This window comes from Neofelis nebulosa, chromosome 1, assembly GCF_028018385.1.
Source record: "Neofelis nebulosa isolate mNeoNeb1 chromosome 1, mNeoNeb1.pri, whole genome shotgun sequence".
NCBI lineage: Eukaryota > Metazoa > Chordata > Mammalia > Carnivora > Felidae > Neofelis > Neofelis nebulosa.
This window is the reverse complement of record NC_080782.1, coordinates 173,548,758-173,570,784: the sequence shown is the minus strand read 5'-3', so window position 1 is coordinate 173,570,784 and position 22,027 is coordinate 173,548,758. Positions and strand designations below refer to the sequence as shown.

Genomic DNA, 22,027 nt, shown 5'->3' with positions numbered 1-22,027 from the left:
GCCCTTGTCACACAGCATGCTGGAGGGACCTGCTGAGAAAGGGGTTTTTCTTAGCCTATGTTTCGGAGGTTTTTGCCTTGCTCCCATGGCACAGCTCCCTGGATAGACTATTCTTGTGTTCTTAGAGCAGGGGTTGGCGAACATTTTCCATAAAAAGCCAGAGAGTAAATACTTCAGGCTTCGTCAGCTTTAGGGTGTCACAACAACTAAACTCTGATTCTGTAGCGCAAAAAGTAGCTAAAGACAATAACTAAACAAATGGGAACAGTGGCGTCAAAACTACAGAGAAACAGGCAACAGCCAGATCTGGCCCAACAGCCATCGTCTGCTGATTTACGCTTTAGAGTTACCTTTACCTCTTAGCAGTCAGTTCCCTTTACCCAATTTAATAATTCTTCATGTTAATTTTTCATCTGCAACTAACTCATCATGTTGCCTGTCTCTGGACTGATACACACAACAGGTTTACATGTTCTTAAATGTACTTAATGATTATTTCCCACAAATTTGACAAACCTTAGACTGTTTTAAAGGTTTAATAAATAAAACCATAAAACTACTCATAGGTCAGTTTTGCCTGTTTATGATACACTTTTGTTAATCAGGTGGAGTACTGTGTTCCTCTGTCCGTCTCTTGGAAGTATGTAATGAATCAGTGTAATGTTATGGCTGTTACAATTACCTTGCTTTTGTGTTTCACTGTGTAACCTGGACTGTGTTTTCACACAGATGGTCACACTTAATCAACTGTGAAATTAATTAAATAAGGTGGCCCTGTGACTGAGGTAGCTGCACCGCCCTGGTGGGCTATGTAAGCAAGCCACATTCTAAGCCTGTGAATGTCTCAAGGTTACAAAATCAAAATGCTAAAGACAACCAATCAGAGACAGCCAACTAGGCTTTAGGCTATAGCCAATCAAATAATTTCCTCTCTTTGCTTCCGCACATTTTTTCTACATGAGTCTCTCCAAGCTCCTAACAATTCCTGACAACATCTGTTTTGGTGTCACCCAATTCAAAATGATTTTTGTCCAAATTCTATAAATGTTTAATACACCTCAGTTTATCTTTTTTTTTTTAATGTTTATTCATTTTTGAGGAACAGAATGCCGGTGGGGGAGGGGCAGAGAGGGAGGGAGACACAGACTCTAAAGCAGGCTCCAGGCTCCAAGCTGTCAGCACAGGGCCCGACACGGGGCTCGGGCCCACAGATGGCGAGATCATGACCTGAGCTGAAGTTGGACGCTTAACCAACTGAGCCACCCAGGCGCCCCAATACACTTCAGCTTATTTTTTAACGTATCTTAGTGCCACTGTAAGGTAGGCATGGAAAAGATATTCCATTTTACTTAGGCTGCAAACTGAGGATCACACGTTAATTGCCAGAAATGCGCCAGGTAACTCTCAGGCTGGATTAGAACACAGTCTCTGTCACACTGAACTATTTCTTCTCCACACTGCCCTATTAATGGTCTGTGCCCATCAATGCTCAACCACAGTAGGCGTGTGGAGAGTTTCTAAGACAATGCTTCTCTTAAAGAATGATGATACAGGTAACAGGAAAGCCCACGGGGTTGATTTCAACGATAAGAGAAATGTCGTGGAGGAAGGACATGTCTTCTCTGGTCTCAAGGACTGTGAAGATGTGAAACACGTACAGAACCGTACACTGCTTTGAAATGACTCCTAGAGGCCTGACTGGGCAGCTGACTTCAGCAGCTGCAGGGAGCTCTTTCCAGGACAGAACCACTGACCCCAAGGAAAAGGGGTCAACTGAGAGTGACTCATTTGTTACCTTAGAACGGGGCAGAAGCTCTTGCTTCAAATACAAACAATTGGCACCATGCCTCCCTTCTACACGCGGTTCTCAGGAGGAGATAAGGGTGAGAATGGAGAATGGTGAGGGGACAGGAAAAGAGACAAGGAGGGGTTGGGGGAGGAAGAAACAAAAAGGGTAGATGCCCGGGGTGAGGCAGGCAGGAGACACAGAGTGGAGAAAATAAAGGAGAAGGATAAAGACAGAAGCAGAAGAAGATACAAACAGAAAAGACAGGAGAGGGGATTGGCGACTTGTGGTGGGCCCGTGGGAAGTCACACCTCTGTGTCTACTTAGAGCATAACTGACTATTTTCTACTCTTCTTTAAACTGATGATTCACTGCTTACAGCTGTTCACTGTTCTTTAGCTCCACTAAGCTTTTCCAAGTGGTCACATGAGTGGGGGACAGCCCACTAGGGTAGGAAACTGACTGGGCTGCAGCATGACTGGTCACAGGAACGTCACACTGACAGCAAAATGAAATTAACCAATTACCAGACTGCCACTACCCCACTCCCGGGTTAGCAGAAAGAGGCTTCATGTAGACCTGGCACATACACGTCCCTGGCTTCAAAGCCGTCAACACACTTGAAGTTTAATCATTCCCCCAGTGACATAGCTACAAGAGCCAGGTTGTTGATTTTCCACTGTCAAAAAGCAAGATTCTGGGCCCAGGTTACCTGAATCAACCAATGGTCATGGATGGCGCAAAGACCCGAACTCCTTAACGGGCAACACAGCTCTCCTATCGAGGCAGCGGTGCGGGGTCCGGCCAGGTCTCTAACCCCCAGGCCCAGGACAGACGCGATGCGGCTCTGCTTCTGACACAAGACTGCTCCTGTCACTCGCTCGCACCTCTGCACCTGTCACAGGCCTACAGCCCTGCAGGCTGCGGTCGACAAATGTTCTATTCTAGCAGAATCCTTCCTCTAAAAAAACAAATCTCACCTAGGCAAATTCGCCAAAGGAGTGAAAGCACAGTAGCTCTAGCCCCAGGGCACTTGGTACTTGGCCCTGTACCTGGAGCTCACCTCTCTCAACCCATCAAAGGTAGCCTTGCCCTGCTCGGACAGCAGCATGCCTAGTGAGTAGCAGTCCTAGAGTGTGGTTCATTCAGCCTGGGACTGAAATGACCTATGAACATCTTACCTCCTTGACTATTAGTGCCTTGGGACAGCTGGGTCTCCTTACCTCTGCACCCTTTAGCATCTAGCCCAGCACCCAGAGACATACAGATGGACTGCGCGCTAACAAAGCTTAGCGCCCCTCGCTTGCACGGACCCCTCTTCAGGCCCCATAGCTGTGTAAAGTTCAGTTGTCACTCGGCATCTTGGCTTAACTAGGAAGACCCACAGGACCCTGCCCGCTGTGTAGGTCCACCCAATGTCATGACTCATGACACACAGGTGCAGCAGGAGGGGCCGCATTGCAATATAGGTATATTTCAAGGAGTTCGGCCCCAGAACTACTTGGAAGATAATCTGAGGTTAGTCATCAAGGATGCCCCCAAATTATTCAGCTCATATATGAAAAGAAACCAAACAGAGGGGTCTTTTTTTTCAATCCTAAAAATTTATATGACATTGCCAAAGGTTGGAAAGCTAGAAGAAACATCCCTAAACTATAATGAGTTAAATACAAATGTTGACTAATGCTATAGGAAAGACTAAATGACCTATCTGTGCAATACAGAGTGATAAAACCAAACCATGAACATATGAAGAGGTGATAACAGCATGAAACCAAAAAAACATAGGGAAGAAAGTATTAGGAGATTTGTTGATAAAAATGTGTCGTTCTCCTGTATTTCTCATGTTTATCATTTCGGTTAGCTTTTTGAAATTTGTAATTTATAATTACTTTTCACATTCTAAAGGAGTATTAACTTCCAGGCCTCATTTTGTATTTATAATTTTGAATTCTTTGTTTAGACAAGGCCCCCATATTCTTTTTTTTTTTTTAATGTTTATTTATTTATTTTGAGAGAAAGAGAGAGGGAGGGAGCGAGCAAGCCAGGGAGGCGCAGAAAGAGAGAGGAAGAGAGAAATCCCAAGCAGGCACCACACTGTCAGCACAGAGCCTGACGCGGGGCTCGAACCCACAAACCATGAGATTATGACCTGAGCTGAAACCATGAGTCAGACGCTCAACTGACGGAGGCACCCAGGAGCCCCAAGGCCCTCCATATTCTAAGCTTCATTACTCACAAAACTTGGATCTGCTCTGATAGGGCCAAAGATAGCACACAGATGTGAATCACATCAAAGAAAGTACCGCACAGTGGTTAGAAAGCTGAGCTGTGTGGTTGTGTGGGGCCATTATCGGACTCCACTGAGTGCATGCATGTGAAATGATTGAAAGAGCCTGGCAAACTGTAAGCACACAACAAATGTAGCTGTTGTTAGTACCGCCATTATCATCAACTTCATTATTATTTAATGTGTTGCTTACATGACAGTGATAAAAAAAAAAAAAGGACAGTGGTGAATGTTCGGCGTACATTCAGTTTTACCAATCTGTTTACAAAAACTTTCCTGTCCTCTCCAAGAACATATGAAATAAAACAGACAACAATGGCAGGGACATTCACAAAGAAAGAAAAACAAAAGGCCCAACAGAGGAAACTGTATAATAATAGAGATGACACTGGAATTCAGGGACTGGGCCCAAAATAAACATAAATAGATGCTTACATTAAAAACTGAACTGAGTATTGATGCAGTCTGTGTCAGGCAGGACCGAGAAGAACAACAGTTGGGGGGGTCAGAGGGTATACAGGAGCAATTCAGACCCACTGCCACCAGGGCAGCCCCACAAGAACAGTGGGACTGAAGGTCCCAGAGGAGGCGAGAGGGGCAGGCAGTTATGCGGCACTTCAGGGGAGAAAAATGGAGGCCGACCCTACTGGGGAGTCTGAGAGGCCCAGGGCCCACAGACATTTTCATAACATGAATCAAAACCTTGGCTTCCTTGCCAAAAAACCCTTCATATATCTTGGCTTCCTTGCAGGAGATCTGCAGGCAAGACCTGAGGTCAGGGCCATGTAAGCAGGACGGTGGGAAGAAGGGGCTGCACCATAAGGAACAACGCGGGCACAGATTAGCCCCTGACACCAAGGCCCCATCAGTCCCCTCTACTGGTTGAACCTGGGACAGCATGATGAACCCCCCAGTGATCACGTGGCTGTCACAGGTGCCAAAAGGCATGACCCTCAGGGCCCTCCCCATTAACTTCCCCTTCAAGGCTCTCCCACCTCACTCCTTCCTCCTCTAGCATTTGTTGCCATGGGTCTGGCTGCCCAATACCCATGCAAATTGAAATTCCAGATCTGCAGGCAAACAGAAGCTAGGGAATCTTCCCAGTGCCAGGAAAATGAGATTCCTCTGGAATCCAGCATAACTGGAGAGCATAGGCCTACAAATGAGTTCAGTTTTAGCCAAACATGTATGAAGCCTCGAAAACCATGGGAAGAGCTAAGCAGGAAGGCTTACTGATTTCATTGCTTTTCTCTCTGCCATGACAGCTTCCTGCAAACTTTCTAGTCATTTCTTGACTTTGAGTCTCTGGTAATTAAATGTTAACACAGGCTGAAACCCCGAATACCACTTCTTGAAATAGCAAACTAAGGAAACAACTCTTGGAGCAACTCTTGGAGCATTCTATTTTAAGAAACGAGAAATTCATTGTTTCTGCTTATAAAGAATTTAAAACTTCCTTGATTTATCTGCATGGCTATAAAAGCTGTTTGATAGGCTGAGATAAAAATTCTTCACAGAACTTTTAGTCCATTTTCAAAATGGTGCACTTCTCAACATTGCCAATAGGCCCCCGGCACTGTTGCTGGGGGGTGGGGGGAAGGGGGAAAGACAGTGCAGCTTGCAATAAAACAGAAGGGGCTTCTGAAGCCAGAAGTTAACCAGTGTGGCCCAGCAAGACCTCTTGAACTCCTGTCCTGCACACGACTCTCACTACATACCTACTCCTGCCAGGAACTGCACAAAGTGGTTAAATTTGAAGGAAGAATCCTCATTATCCTATAATTAGGGGTGGGCACAGGAAATTAGCGGCTGCCTCCCTTCCTCACATGCAAATATTGTTAGCGGTTATATGTTCCTTCTCTCTACAGACTTATACTGAGCCTGTCCAGATGCACTGTGCCCGGGTCTTCAGGACACCAAGATAGCGGGGACGTGGCCCCCACCCCAGAGAGCTCACAATCCAGAGGGGAGACAGACATGTGAACGACGGGAGCAGAATGACGGACAGCAATGGGAACCTAGGAAAGGCGTCTGACCCCCTAGAATGAACCTGCTCCCCCCTAGTTACAGTATAAGCTCCATAGAGGCAAAGATTTCCATTTTATTTACTGCTCTCCCCAACGCCTAGAACAGGACCTGGCATGGGGTAGGCACCCAATAAACACGTGTTGGTTGAGTGAAGGAACCTGACAATGTGGGGTGCTTCTTCGAGGAGGCTATTAGAGTCAAGTCTAGGAAAAGAATGAGTCAGCCAGGATTCAGGGTGGACTGGGGATTCCTTGGAGAGAAAATGAAGACACCAATGCTCCCGAATAGAACCACATTTTGTGGGGCCTGAAATTTGCATATTTGGGGGAAGAAGGGGTTGAAAAAAATCAAAATTATGAATATAAAGTTGCAGGAGGCCCTCCCAGGGCCTTGGAAGGGATCTTGAAACTGAAGCTTTCTTAGCTGCAGGATAAATCCTCCTCTGAACACGGTGAGTTCTGGAAGCAGCAAGCAATTCAGGATACCTGGGGGAGAGGTACACAAGGGGGCCAGGGTGGCAGGTCGAGGCCCTGGGGCACCAGTCCCTAGGAGTGCTACACCATCACTGGAAATCCTACATTTATGAGAACTCCTTTCTGAAAGGGTACTCTGTGTGGCTGCCCAGAGCACACGAATAAGGTACCCAGAAGTGAGCACTGGGACTCTGCAACGGACGAGGCTGAGAAACCTTGGATGCTTAACTGTAGAAGCCTGGTTTCTCTGACTAGGTGGCCAATGCTGGAGTCAGAGCGGAACAGCCCTGCGCAGCAGTCCCTGCCCCACATCTGCCCCGAGTGGCCCTCAGTCTCCCTAAAATAGTACACAATTTGAATAGCATCTGTTTGAGGCCAAACCAGTGATTGGCTCGCCTGGGGTGCCCACATGTCCCTGAACTGCAGCCTGCACTGGAAGAGGAGGCCACAGTGGCAGGTGGGCCACAAGGAGAAGGGCCCTAAGAAAAGAAACTGGTGTGTGAGGAAGGGGGCTGAGCGGGCACAGCACTAGGTCCCCTACCATCCTCCAGCCCTGGAAAGCGACCTCCCATTGTGTTGTCATAGACATGCTCTTCCTTCCCTCAACCCAGGACATATAAACTTAGAGGAGATCATGACAATCCAAATATCATCACATTCCCCTTCAGTAATACATGTTCATCAGTGTGTGCAGGAACAATGGTCTCAGCAGTGGCTTAGAAGCACAAGCTTGTTTAAAAGGAGCAGGAGGTTCGATAACATTGGAACCACAATGTGCAAACATCAGAACCTGAGAATATCTGGTCTAAGCCTCTCGTCTTACAGATAGGGACACCCGGAAGCGTGGGGGTTCCATGACTGTCCTGGGGCCCAGGAGGAGTTGCTGGTGAGGCTGGGTCTGGATCCCAGGTCCTGACCCCTGGTACATGCTCTTCCCCTCGGCCTCTTCATTCTGATTTTTTGTACTTTCACTAACAACATGCACAAGCACACGATATAAAACACTGGAGGAGAAAGAGAACCTCATCTAAGCTCAGACTGACAAGCAAGCTCAAACCTGAGCATTCCCACACAGTTAATTAACTGGCAAATGTTTAGAAGAATGCATCACAGACACCAAAGTCGCAGACATCTAAATATATTTCTCACGCTTAAGTGTGGTGTAATCCTGAGAGCAGAATTACAGCAAGAATGACACACTTGTGAATACAGTTTTTTTATATTATAAACACTGATAAGATGTTGAGTTCCCTTTTCACACGACACTAAAAAAAGCACTCAAATGAGAGACATTGTCACTGAATGAAGATTTCATTTAATTAGGCATGTCAGCATTAGCAAAACTTGGACACTCAATATCAGTCTGATGGAAGGAAGAGTCTGGCTTTTGTATTTGTCAGGTTTATAAATAACTGTGGTTTTCCAAAAATTATTATCCTATTACTAAAATAAACAGAATTAAAAGACTCAGTGCAAACTGTCAAATCAGTAACATCTAGAAAATGGGATAAGAGAAACATAATGATGCAAATTGAGGTAATAAAGATAATAGCAATTAATGAAGACCCACAGAGCTGCCTGCACTCAGTCAGCTGTGCTCAGTGGGGGTGTGCGGAGAATGCTAATGAAGGATGGGCCAGACAGGGATGGCGGGGACTCCTCTGCTCAGTGCCCGCCAGGCACCCAAGAGGAGAGCAAGTGGCATTGGGATCTCATCCTTGCAAAGACAGTACCTAGGGCTTTCTACCCTGACGTGGGGCATGGGCTAAGAGAGGCAGAGAAGATTCTACCCTGACATGGGGCATGGGCTAAGGGAGGCAGAGAAGAGTGTACAGAGAAGAGAGACTGATAGCCAGCGGGGGGAGCTCAGCATGTGTCTCTCACGCACACATCCGTCTCAGCCGCAAATTCTGCCTGCCATTTTTGCACAAGTTAAAAGCAATAACGAAAGCAAAAAAAGAAAAAGAGGCACCATGGTAATTGTATAAATAATTCTATCGGAAACCTGAACTACAGAGTCTTTTCCGGCCAATAATTTCCCTCCTTTCTAGCATTTTGCTTGAAATTCTTAATACTTGCTTATGTCAACAAAAGCTGTTTTTGGAACTCTGAAATGAACAGGTCAAGTAAGTAAGCTAAAAGGCTCTAAAGGCCCAATACAGTCAGATTTCAAAACAACTTTAAGCCACTTATTTGATGATACTGGGAGCAAGGGATGGAACATTCATAACACGTATTTTGTTCTCAGAAGAGTTTCTGTAGACCTCATCACCAGAAAGGCTGTTCAGAGACCTGCTAAAGGCAGGTGTGGAGAGTTAGGATCCATTGGTGGAGGGAGTGCCAGGCAGAAGGGAGTGCATTCTAGCAGTCCAATGGTTCTCAAGGTGAGTCCCAGACCAGCAGCTTCAGCAATATCTGGAACTCATTTGAAATGCAAATTCACCCCAAACTTCCTGAACCAGAAATTTTGGGGGTAGAGCCCAGCAATCTGGGTTTTAACAAAGCCCCCAGGTGATTCTAATGCTCATCCTAGTTTGAGAAACCCTTTACTAGTTTGCTTTTGTGTATGTTTGAGAATTTCACATTAAAAAGTGTTTTCAGGACACTTGGGTGGCTCAGTGGGTTAAGGGACTCTTGATTTCAGCTCAGATCATGACCTAATGGTTTGTAAGATCAAGCCCCATGTTGGGCTCTGTGCTGACAGATTGGGCCTCCTTGGGATTCTCTCTCTCTCTCTCTCTCTGCCTCTCCCCTGCTTGTGCACATGCATGCACGCACACACACACACATTCTCCCTCTCTCTCTCAAAATAAATAAATAAACATCAAACAAAAAAGTATTTTCAAGAAACCCTAGCTCCACTGCTTACTGGCTATGTGGCCTTGGGGCAAGTTGCTAAATCTCCCTATCTACAATGGAAAATGGAAAAAGTAACAAGTTCTCTACCATCATCACAGGGTTACTAAAGGATTTCAATACATAGTGCCTCTTCAGAGCATGAATGAAATGGTGGTCGTGGGGAATCATACAAAGTTGTGTCATTCACACACAAGAGGATTTTAGTGGCTGCAACATATGTGTGTCCTTATCTCACTAAACCTCCTCCCAAATTGTATGTATCATCACCACTTCACAGATGAGGAAACTGCAGCTCAGAGGGGTTACATCAACTAGTGAAGGTCACACAGATGGTGCCCCTTGGATCTCCTGGCTCCAAGCCCAGGACCTTTCCCATGACCCACCTGCAACAAGCACGATGGAATGTCAGAGTTCTAGAACCGGAAATGCTTCCCCAGTGTCTCCACTTCCCTTTGTATGAGAACTTCATAGCACCGCTCCCCCCTGTGCTGCCTCAGCCACCACACCTCCAGGGAGGCAGATGCCTGAGGCTTTCTGACCATCTCTGACATCTAGAAATGTAAACCCCATTGAACTGCCCAGGCTCCGTGATCTCACCAAGGGAGAGATACAAGACACAGAAAGAGTCCTTTCCATGAAAGATACTCATTTTCAGCCTCAAGAACATTAAAAATCACACTGCAAAATACTAAATCCTCCAGAAGAACCAGGTTTGAATGCTGGGGCATATATCAATGTCATTTATAAGCATATAAATGGTATTTATACTTTACCAATAAATAGTTCAAGGATTATCTTTATAAGGAAAGCCCAACTTTACACTTAAATAGTCATTTTTCCTCCACAGATTCATAAATATGGTACCCCATCCAATGGCTCACCCCACTCAAATGACAACTTTCTGGTTTGACGTGTATAAGTTTTGGAATATGTAAGTCTATAGACCTGCACTGTTCAATACAGTGCCTAGTAGTCACTAGCCACATGTGGCCATTCTGAATTCAGAAATGCTATAGGCATAAAATTTCAAAGATTTGGAAGGAATAAAAGAATGTACAATGCCTTATATCTCTATAAAGATCAAATGCTAAACTGATAATATTTCCACAATAATGGGTTATAATTAATTACATTGTTAAAATTAATCACACCCACTTCTTTTTATTTTAATTTGGCTTCCAAAAAATTTTTAATTACATATGTAGCTCAAATTGTATTTCTATTAAACAGTACTACTATAGACTGTAGGAAACTTTAAGATACTGGTAATTTTTAAAACTTCGAGGCAAAACAAAGGACAAACCGCTTTTTAAAACTGTTACTTTGTGGGGGGAGTGGGGAACAAGACATATTTTGGAAAAACTACCATACCGCACTAGAGACAAAACAGTCAGGTCTAGTCCTGGTTAATAAAGGAGGAGGCCTGCATTGTTCAGGGCTGCTAACAGCCTCCACCTCTCTTCCGTTTCTCCCCCAGAAAGAGGTATCTTCCTTGCCCTACATCTTACGGCGTCTCCACTACCTTTTCCACATAAAGTCAATTTACTGGATGCCGGTAAAAAGGTCCCACAATGAGTTTTTTCCAAATGTTTTTTCCAAAGAGAAAGGGGTTTGACTTTGTTCACCTAAGTTTGCCCTTCTGTCCTCAAGTAAGTACTCACATAAAATGTTAGCTAACAGTTTAGATTAATAATAACAGAAGAACTGGAGTGTTTCAGGGAATAGTACCCGCATCACATTTAGTTGAGCATGTTCCTCTAGATGTGTCCCTTTTTACTTTTGGAAATTCATTCAACTCATTTGGATACTGGGGGCTACACCTTTGAGGGGGTTGGGGGCTGGGAGACTGAAGAAGAATCCCCAGATCCAGTCTCTCCTGGAGGGCCCTTTCCACAACCCATTCTTTGCTACTACATTCCCCAAAGAATGACCAGGACGGTGCCAAAAAAAGAAAAAAGGATGGGGTGGGGGCGTTATTGATACTATGTCAGAGATGGAATATAAAGAAAGCAAAACCACTCACGGGTGCCACCGGGGCATAGAACCACCCCCCCCCCCCCCCGCCCCATGTGAGGGAGGCTGGAGTATAAGCCTGAGCTACAGTACAGCAAAGCCGTATAATAATTAAACATGCCAGAATAACAAGGCCATGATGGGCCCCAGGAGCACACGGCCTGTGGGAGAAAGTGCGGAGACGGTTTCAAAAGGCTTCTTGGAGGAGCTGGCTTGGGAGTCGGGACTCGAAGGGCACACAGGAATTCTCTGGCAGTGAAGCATGCCAGGTATAAAAGCGCCCTCAATGAGAGAACACAGAGCCTCGTCAGGATGCATTTTGGAAGGTGCGGAAGAGGAGGCCAGCAAGCAAGTTCGGGGCTGGCCGCCAAGAATCAGAGAAGCCATGCTTTGCCTTCTGTGCAAAGGAAAGTTAGCAAAGGAGTTTATCTGTGTTTTGGAAAGCGCAGTCTGGCAGCATGTTGGAGCACGGCTCAGAGCAAGGGAAGACTGAACGTGGTAAGGTGACCGGGGCAGTCTAGAAAACCTTTGGAGATGAGCCGTCTGGAGGGCAGTCACTACTACTATCTCCATCTGATAGAAATGCAATCTTGATTTAGAAATGTCAAGTAGGTTTAAACAACACAGGACCCAGGTCTCATGACTGAGTTCAGGGCTCTTTGCACCAGTCACTTCTGCTTCTCCCTTGGTAGGGACAATTCTCCATAGCAAGGAGATCCCAAAACAGAACTGGGGCCTGTCTCCTCCCAGGGAACCTGGCAAAACCCTCAGAGATCCAATGGTAAGTGGCACATACTCGTCTGGAAAGTGAGCACTAAAAACTTCTAAAGCTTCAAAATGTTACTCTAAGAGACACTTGGGACTAGCTATATCACATTACAGAGATATTTCAGAACTGTAATTTCCAAGCTTTCTTGGTTCTAAAATTATACTCACAGTAATATGTCATCTGTAGGCCTGTCAGGCCTTTGTGAATCTCCTGCATAGTTCTCCCTAACAACTCCAAATTCCACGGCCACTCTTCTTTCTTTCCATTTCACTCATCTCACTCATTACGTTGGGTAGCAATCCAATATCCCCTGTTCTGCAGCTCCTATAACTCACAGTCCAACCGGTTTTGAATAAACTAAACGTAGAACTTGAAACTAAAACTCCAGGTCTTGACCTGACTCCATCACAGGTTATTCTGAGATCAAAGCTAATAACCTGGAACCCTGGAGTTTTAGCCCCAGAAGACAACTATGAGATTATCTGCTACATGTTTCTCATTCTACAGAGGAGAAAACTATGAAAGCCATGTCTGGGGCAGGGGATGGGGAGGGAAGCGTGATGATCAGCAGGGAAAAATATGTCTCTGGCCTCCACAGTACCTTCTGTTAGGCCACCCATGCCACCTGCTACCTGTGACTAAGTCCAGCTGCCTTGTATTTAGCCATTACCTGTCAGCACACAGGGCAAAGAGCAGCCTCCTCTAAACACTACAGGGACCATAGTGCCCATCTTACTGGTCAGGGAATAAGCATTTCAGGGTTACACAGGATCATGCTGTAAATTAATAAAAAACAAATCTCGGGAAGGAAATAAGATGTCTCCAGACTCTTAGGTATTCGACTAATCGAAATTTCTATATAACTTTCTGGGAAGGTGATAAAATGTGGCACCCAAAATAAGAGGGACTCCCAATACCAATTAATCCTATTTTGTTCATGTTTCCAGCTCCTTTGGGCACAGCCATCCTTCTCTTCGTCTGCACCACTCAACCATTGTTGTTCTGTCACTTGTAAGTTCTTATTTCTCTAAAGATTTTTAAATTTTTTAAGGGCAAGGAGTTTTTGAACCTTTGTTTTTCATCTTTATACCAATGCTAAGCTTAAGTAAATATGTTCATTTTTGTTAATGAATTGTATGTCAGTGTCCAGGTGTGAATTTTGAAAAACCTGACTGAAAGCCAAAAACCCTGGCTCTGCCACTTAGTAAAGACGTAGACGTAACTTTAACCAAGTTACCCAACCTCTCTGTGCTTGGTGTCCTCATTTGTGTAAAAAAAAAAAAAAAAGGCAAAAAACCCCACAATAATAGTACTTGCCTCCTAGAATTGTGAGAATTGAAATAATCTGTTTAACAGGCTTAAAACCATGCCTGGCACAGAGCAGAGCACTATATAAATATTTTTGTTATTACTACAAAAAACAGAAGAAAGCAATTGGTACTACCTTGTCATAAAAAAACCAGTGATTGGCCACTCTGCCTCCATGTTGATGAACAACATAAGAAGCAGGGTGGTTTTGTGTGTTCTAGATAAGCAAGAATCTCAGAAAGTAAGAGTGGCTGTGCTGTAATGGATAGTGACACGGTTGTAAAAGCCCCTTCTCTGTGACAGTTTTCCATGCCTGCAAGGTTAGTCAATCCACCCCGGTCCTTTTTAAGCATGCACGCTCCAAAGATTCCTTCCCCTACGGCACCGCAAAACATGTGGCATCTTCGGGGCCTCATTCATGCTAACTGTTCACCTGAATGGTCAGGGGCCTCTATGCCTTCTGTAAAACGGGGCTAGGCCTGCTTTGGATGCTAAAACTTCGAGGACATGTCCTTCCTGGAGCTGATGATGATTTAAGTGCTGTCTGCCTAAGTGGAAAAGGATGGGTGAGATTAGCACTCACTGTGCCTAATAAATACCAGGTGAAAGCCCCTCATTAGCTAGACCTTGCCTCTTGGCGAAAGGAAGGCTGCTGGTAAGTGTAAGTCTGGCACATCGTAGGGCTTGTAAATGTGGGCTGAATAAAAAAATGAATAAACAAATCAAGGGGAAAACCAACAAGCGTAGTGAAGGCTTATGGCTCTGAATAAGTGAACGTTCCTGATTTCGTCATCCGGGAATACCTCACTACACAAAGCGTACAGGAACTTCTTTCCTTCAGCACTCAGTATTTTAAAAACAAAAAAACTACTTACAAAGTATCACCAATGTAATTAATATCATTAATCATTTCTAAAGATGCCTATAGGGCCGAAGGACTTTATAAGCATAATTGAATTAACTCAGTTACAGCCATCTGAAGTTTTATAGGATCTGTACAACAACATGATCATGGCCCATAACCTTCAACTTCAGCGTCTGTGTCTTTTTTTTTTTTAATTTTTTTTTTAATGTTTATTTATTTCTGAGACAGAGAGAGAGCCTGAGCGGGGGGGGGGGGGGGGCAGAGAGAGAGGATGACACAATCCGAAGCAGGACCCAGGCTCTGAGCTGTCAGCACAGAGCCCGACGCAGGGCTCGAACTCACAAACCTGTGAGATCATGCCCTGAGCTGAAGTTGGTAGCTCAACCGACTGGGCCACCCAGGTGCACCCCGGGGTCTGTGTCTTAATTCACTCCTTTGGCTATTTCTAGAGTAAACAGAACTTCAGGGAGAGAGAAGGTTTTCCCAGGCAATACACCTACTCATCCAGCCAGAAGCTGGGCCTCCTGCCCTCAGGGTTTCTCAAGCAGTCAGCTAATCATGTGTTTATTCAGGTATCAGAAGTGAGAACTCAGGCTGGGTTTTGAATACCTGAAGAGCCCAGAAAAAATAACACAGAGAAAAGCTGTCTCTAAGAAGACATGTTTCAGAAAATACTTCATGAGTATGGCTAACACATGAAAATTCAGCTCTTCTTCATCTTCACATCTTTCAACCTCCCCAAGTCCCCAAATAAGACCTGTGCTGCAGTCCTCCGACGCCTCTCGAAAGTAACCCAGCAAAAGGGCACCACAAACGACATACCCCGGCCACTTCTGACTCTGATGCCACATCCTGTTCCTCTAAATTACTGAGCAGTAACAATGAGAATAAATTAGTTCCAGGAATTTAGAGTTGGGAGGGGATGGGTGGGCAAAAATACGTATTCAAATGGAAGCAGGGTAACTAACCTGCCGACGTCAAGAACATCCTGATTGCTCCCCTGTTAGCCATTCACACAGCCCACGAAGTCATTTTCCAATGGGGTTGGCAGTGAGCCTGCTCAGGCGTGGAGAAGTTTCACCAGGCGCTGCCTCCCCCGCTTACTGTCCCAATGAGGGGACGAGGCCCGCTTATGAAGGTGTCTGGAAGTTGCACCTTGCAGCCTCGGAAACTTCATAACGTCCAATGCTTCTCTAAGAAGCACCGGCTTTACCTAGCACCGAACAAGCAGCGACACTACTAAGGGAGCCCTTAACTGCTGCCCTGGCAGAGGAGAAACAAACATTATTGCCAAAGAAAAGCAGCAAGAGGACACTTCTGATAGAAGTTTTACAGAACAAATACTGTAAGACATATTTATAGTCAGCCCGCAAAGTCATTTTTCAATGACTGTACCTTGTACTAATTGCAAAGAATTGGAAACAAATAACCATCAAATTATGATACTGCTATAGAACTGAGTACCATACAGCCATTAATAATGACATAAATCTATAGATGGTGACAAATGTGTTTTTGATATGTTCTGGGAGAATATTAATGCAGAAATCTATAGTATAGTACATTTTCCAAACACACATACCACAATGTTATATTTTTATACACACAGGAGAAAGTCTGAAAGTATATACACCAGGGGCACCTGGCTGGCTCAGTCAGTAGAGCATGTGATACTCGATCTCAGGGTCGTGAGTTCAAGCCCCATGTTGGGTGTAAAGATTACTAAAAAAATAGACAAAACGAAAAAGAAAGTGTATAAACCAAATAATTAATTTGGGGCACTTTTGGAGTAAAGGTAAGGGCACTTTGTTTTTCCCTATTTCTACATTATATTTCTTATTACATGCATTAATTGATTTTGTGCCTTCTAAATTAGGTAACATTTTCCCCAAGGACTGATTCGTACATAACTAAAATCGGCAAAAGTTGATTTCAAAATGCTTTGCCTGGGATAAAGTAAGTTACTTACATTCAAATGTTACAAATGCATTCTCACCAAGTACGTGGGCTACTAACATAATAATGCAGAACAACAGCGCTACAACAAATAGATCTCATGACTGTGCTGGCATACTTTTTAAAAAACATCTTGAAAAAAGGCTGTATTCCAAGCAGTTTGTTGAATTTTCATTTGCAGTGAGCAGCGATAATCACAAGTAAGAAGATCTGCCCTGGGCAAAGGCTTAAATATCCTTGCCTCTCTTATCCGATGTTAGCTCTTTTTATCTTGCTCAGGCAGTGGAAGAAGAGAAAAAAAACACTATCAGATAAGAAACAGTTCCTTGTTGTATCACTGTTGCCTTCACCTTTCCCTCACATCTCTCTGCAAGTGCACAGAGCCCAAGCTCCCCATGCTGCCAGCAGCTTCTGGGCCCACCAGCAGCAGCCTGCACACCCTTTGCAGTGGAAAAAGAACTCCCAGTATAACTGCCTGGGGTGAGATTGACATAAACAAGTAACTGGGCTAGAAAGAGAAGGAAGTTTTTTATTAAGTAATCCCTACGCCCACCGTAGGGTTCCCACTCAGGACGCCAAGATCAAGAGCCACATGCTCAGGACGCCGGGTGGCTCAGTCGGTTAAGCATCCAACTTCGGCTCAGGTCATGATCTCTCAGTTAAAGAGTCCAAGTGCCATGTCAGGCTCTGGGCCGACAGCTCAGAGCCTGGAGCCTGCTTCAGATTCTGTGTCTCCCTCTCTCTCTGCCCCTCAGTCCCCTTCTAAAAATAAATAAACATTAAAAAAAAAAAAAAAAAAAAAGAGCCACATACTCTTTCCACTGAGCCAGCCAGGTGATCCGAGAAGGAAATATTTTAAAAATCACTTGTCTGATTAAAAAAAAAAAAAAAATCACACAGCGTCTTTCTGTAGTGTATTTAAGCCTCTGGATAAATATTTCCACACATCTGGAGAAACACTGACAAAAGACTTTTAAGAATATTCACAAGGGAACCTAAACCACACCACTTCCTCCAAGAAATCATAAGCTACATCAGCTAGGAGCTTTAACCAGTTAAATATATCCAGCATGGAAGGGGCTCGAGCTGCTCAATAGATAAATGAACTATTGTGCTGGCAGAAAGAAATCCAAGATAATGAGTAACATCTCTAAACAATATACCAGGGGGAAGAAAACTAAATCCCTCGGATGAAAATCTACAGTGAAAAAGCTCATCATATCTACTGACTTTCTCAGTTCATAGTTAGCAGTATAATTTTCAAAGCCAAACAGTATAAGGCAGCCTCACAGGTCACCGAAGAAAACAATTTAATTCAAATCCAACCCATTACAGGGAAGGTTAAGTTCAGATTACTAAAGACACTAATTGAAAATTAAGTTAATTAACTATAGCAATCGAACCTCTGTTAAAAAAAAAATCACTATATAAAATCACTAAGTACTTGTTTAACAATCCCTTTAACAGGTCATTTGAAAGGCTCAATTGTCCCCTCTGCAGTGCATGCTGGTGGTTTTTTGCAGTTTGCTTAAAAAATTATGTGCCTTTATTGTACTAAAGAAATTCCGAGAGGGAGCACAGCCTACTCATTGATGATAACAACACAACCATTTTTCACATTCCTGCCTTACACAGTCTACCCAGAGCGCTTTGAATTTATCCCAACTACCCGGAGTTTAGCTAATGATAAGAAGGGAACAGAAACTTTTCCAGCAATTGGTTCAAAGTTTAGGTTATTTCTTACTTTGTTCAAGGCTACCCTATTAAAATGCGTGACTGAGAACGCATGTGACTTCATTATGTTCCTTAAACCACCACCCCCATGTCATCTTAATTTTCACAACCATATAAATACATAATGTAAACACGTTTTCATCTTGCAAAGGACTTCTTTGCCAACCCTGTGGAAAGCATTTGCAATGCGCCTCCCTGGGTTTATGTTTGGCCACGCTGCTGCTAGGTGGGACATAATTTTGAACAATACAAAGTTGTTCTATACAAAGCAGCCTCCTGGAAACCACATTCGCCCAGAAAATGTCAACATTATCTTTCCTCCCAAAGAAAAATCAAAGTGCAACCAAAGTGAATCTGCAGAAGGAAGGAGAGAGTTCGCGAGAGACAGGCAGAACAGAGCAAGTTTTAAAACCAGAGTGCCAGAAGGCAGTGGGTGCGCACCCACGGGAAAAGCACCCGGTGGAGAAGACAACAGACGACCCCTCTCACCAGCACTGGCCCTGGGCTCTCCGCTTCCACTTCCCCGGGAGCCGCATCCTTGCGCTGCAGGGGGGATTCAATCACCAGCTCCTTTTTGACGCTTCGACTGCTTGTCCTGCATTTATCAGCCTGCATTCTCGGCTGGAAACGCAAATCAGACAGTCTGCAACAGGGACAGCTGCGAGTCCCTGGCAGTGGGAGGCACACGCATGCCACCGGCCCGAGGAAGGAAAGGAAGCTGGCTTCCCGAGCGCAGTGGTCAGCCGGCTGGCTGGGTCGGCAGGGCCCGCGGGGGTAGGAGGGCAGGCCAGTGAGGGCCGGCCCCCAGGGCTGTTACTACTGCTCAGAAAATGGGAGGTTCCCACACGCCGGCCGCAGGAAAACAAACCCGAACTGTACAACACACAGTGTGCTGCCTCTCTGATAAAGACCGGCCTCATTGTGTCGGTTCCGCACGGCGTGGGCCACATGGAGCCGAATCAAAACAGTGCAGTGTTTAAAAGAAAATAAGTCACAGTTAGACTCTTTCATGATTACTTCAAATCTGAAGCTCCTGGAGTTGAAGACACAGCTAGGTTGTCTGGGCGTTCTAAAATTCCTGTCGTTTCTGGATGCTTTCCTCCACGGTTAGGGCTAAACACCAAATGCTTGGCTGATGACCAAAACAGGGAAGGGCAAAGAGTGAGGGGTTCCCATAACCTGCATGTGTAGGTGTGCAGGTGTAAGGAAAGAGTTTCCCCCGCAAGATAGACCTCAGCACGTGAAACTTAATTTATCTATTTTATGCCACAAAGACGAGGTCATCAAACAGTTTCATGGGATGCTACATATCATGGTAAATGCTTTTCTTAAACAGAATATTACTTTAAATCAACAGGTGCATGGGTAATGAGCCCAGGATTGAAAACTGAGAGGATCACAGTAAAAATACAAGGCAGGGTCTCTCCCTTCAAGAAAAGTCAAAACTAGTTGGGAAGGCAAGGTGAATACACATCATATATGACAGATTCATATAATTAATACAGAGTTACACAAAAGCACAGGAGAGTAGCTGGGTCACCACCATCCCATGCTTCAACGGTGATAGCACCCAAAATGTGTTTTCCCAAAGCCTGCTATTTCTTCACATTATTAGTGGAATAAGTTTTTAATCATTTAAAAATCTAAAGGAAAAACTAAAACAGAAGTCTTAAGGAATTTATTTAAAAATTACACGGAAAATGAGCGTTAAAATGGGATTGATACTAATCTGCACATCTTGGGATCCTGCAAAACTTCTCCCAGTTACTCTGCTTATTTCCTTGAAATCAGAGAATTTAGTAACAGTAGATAATAGAAGTAGTAGTAATAAGTAAACAATGGAACTAAGTGTTATTTAGCAAAAATAGGTGCCATAAGGTATACTACCCAAGGAAATGCATAAACTATCATAAAAGATACAGGTACAAGGCTCCCGCTTTCCAGGCTAAGTATTTGAGGCAGGAAGGGCTCAGAGGGGCATCACCAGAGCCAAGACGGTGCTCTACACCCCCGTGTCCTCTTTTTTTCCCACCATGGCCTGCCGAGCCACGCCAGTCTATATCACTCAAACACCAGGAATCCTGAGTGTGAACATTAATTGTGTAGTCAGTCACAAGGGTTCAACTAGTCCATTAAAAAATTAAGTTTCTACAATTATTTTTTTTTTATATTTTATTTTAGAGAGAGAGCATGGGTAGGGGAGAGGGGCAGAGGGAGGGAGGGAGAGGAAGAGAGAGAGAGAGAGAGAGAAAGAGAGAGAGAGACAGAGAATCCCAAACAGGCTTCATGCTCAGCGCAGAGCCCAACTTGGGGCACAATCTCACGACCCTGGTATTGTGACCCGAACCAAAATCAAGAGTTGAACACTCAACTGACTGAGCCACCCAGGCTCCCCTACAATAATTTTTTTAACTACTCCATTTCTCAACCTTGGCTCATCTTTCAGGGTAAATATACACCCACTTGCCAAATCTAGGTTCCAAAATAATATGATATATGAATTTTAAAACTCTATCTTCATAAAGTTACAAGAGGACAAAAAAAAAAAAACCCAAAACACAGAGCTTCAGTTACATAAATACAGAATTAAAGTAGCAGTTAAATAAAAACTTATAAATGTCCTATAAATCAGAAGAGGCAAGAAAGTCTGAAGCCACTGAGTCTCAGTTAAGTACAGCATAACCAACAACTTGAGCAACTTTTTGAATTCGCTTGAGAAGTTGTAAATAGCCCAATTCTTCCTCAATTCCCCATCTTCCTTAATTCACTGGCAGATCAGGACTTTGAGAGAAATGCTACCCTGTGTATTTAGTTAAAATACTCTGACATTCTGGGTGTCTGGGTGGCTCAGTGGGTTGAATGTCCGACTTCAACTCAGGTCATGATCTCACAGATCATGAGTTCCAGCCCCGAATCGGGCCCTGTGCTGACAGCACAGGGCCTGGAGCCTGCTTTGGATCCTCTGTCCCTGCCCCACCCCCACTCATGTGAGCACACGTGTTCTGTCTTCTCCCTCCCTCTCTCAAAAATGAATAAACATTAAAAAAAAAAATACTCTGACATTCTGTAAGTAATGAATAGGAACTTAAACGGTTGTTTGTTGTATGAACACTACAAGTGTCCAGCATGGATAATTTAAGTAATCTTTGTAACAACCAAGCAGGTAACATGATTATCCCTATTTTACAGATGCAGAAACTGATGTACAGAGGGGTTCCACATGTGCAGAAGGTGCTACAGTGAACGGGGACAATATGGATCCAGTGTACACACTGTTAACCAAGATACTATGCACCAATTGTCTATTCCAATTATGCCAACTGTTAAAAAGCAAAATATGGAAAAGCTACTGATCAGCAATTAAAGATAAAGGCAGCATCTGGGTTTAGTCCCATCAAGGTAATGTAGTGAAGAGGTAAAAAGGTAAAAATGGCATAGCACAGTGCCAGGTACATAGGAGGTATTCATTTAATGGTAATTACTGTTATTGTTGTTATTCCCAGCTGAAGAAATTAGCCTTCATCTTAAATTCAGGGCTTTGGCTATGTGATCTAAAATGACAGTTTCACCAACCATATTGTGACAATACATTACAAAGTGCTTCAATTTAAAATCAATTGCTCTTGGGATGCCTGGGTGGCTCAGTCGGTTAAGTGTCCGACTGCATCTCAGGTCATGCTCTCACAGTCCATGAGTTCCAGCCCCACATTAGGCTCTGTGCTGACAGCTCAGAGCCTGGAGCCTGCTTCCGATTCTGTGTCTCCTTCTGTCTCTGCCCCTCCCCGACTTGTGCTCTATCTCTGTCTCTCTCTCTCAAAAATAATAAATAAACACTAAAAAGTCTTTTAAAAAATTTTTAATTCAATTAAGTTAAATAATTAATTAAATTTTAATTAAAATTTGTTAATTAAAACATTTCTTGAATCAACTGCTCTTGGGGTGCCTA

At 44.1% G+C, this 22,027-nt stretch overlaps 1 protein-coding gene across 21 annotated transcripts in view; it reads right to left on the bottom strand.

The window, feature by feature from the left end:
• Window positions 1-22,027, bottom strand: part of DOCK9 (dedicator of cytokinesis 9) — a 290,615-nt gene that overhangs the window by 162,951 nt on the left and 105,637 nt on the right. For 4 of the 21 annotated variants that reach the window (XM_058743996.1, XM_058744049.1, XM_058744034.1 and 1 more), the window contains exon 1: window positions 18,571-18,847. The exons of 14 other annotated variants lie outside the window; for them this stretch is intronic. In XM_058743996.1, the coding sequence (XP_058599979.1) occupies window positions 18,571-18,696 (126 nt within the window). In that variant the 5' untranslated portion in view covers window positions 18,697-18,847. Of the gene's footprint in view, window positions 1-18,570; window positions 18,849-22,027 lie in introns of those variants that run through there. 3 more of the 21 variants (XM_058743972.1, XM_058744084.1, XM_058744131.1) reach the window with 3 other exon arrangements.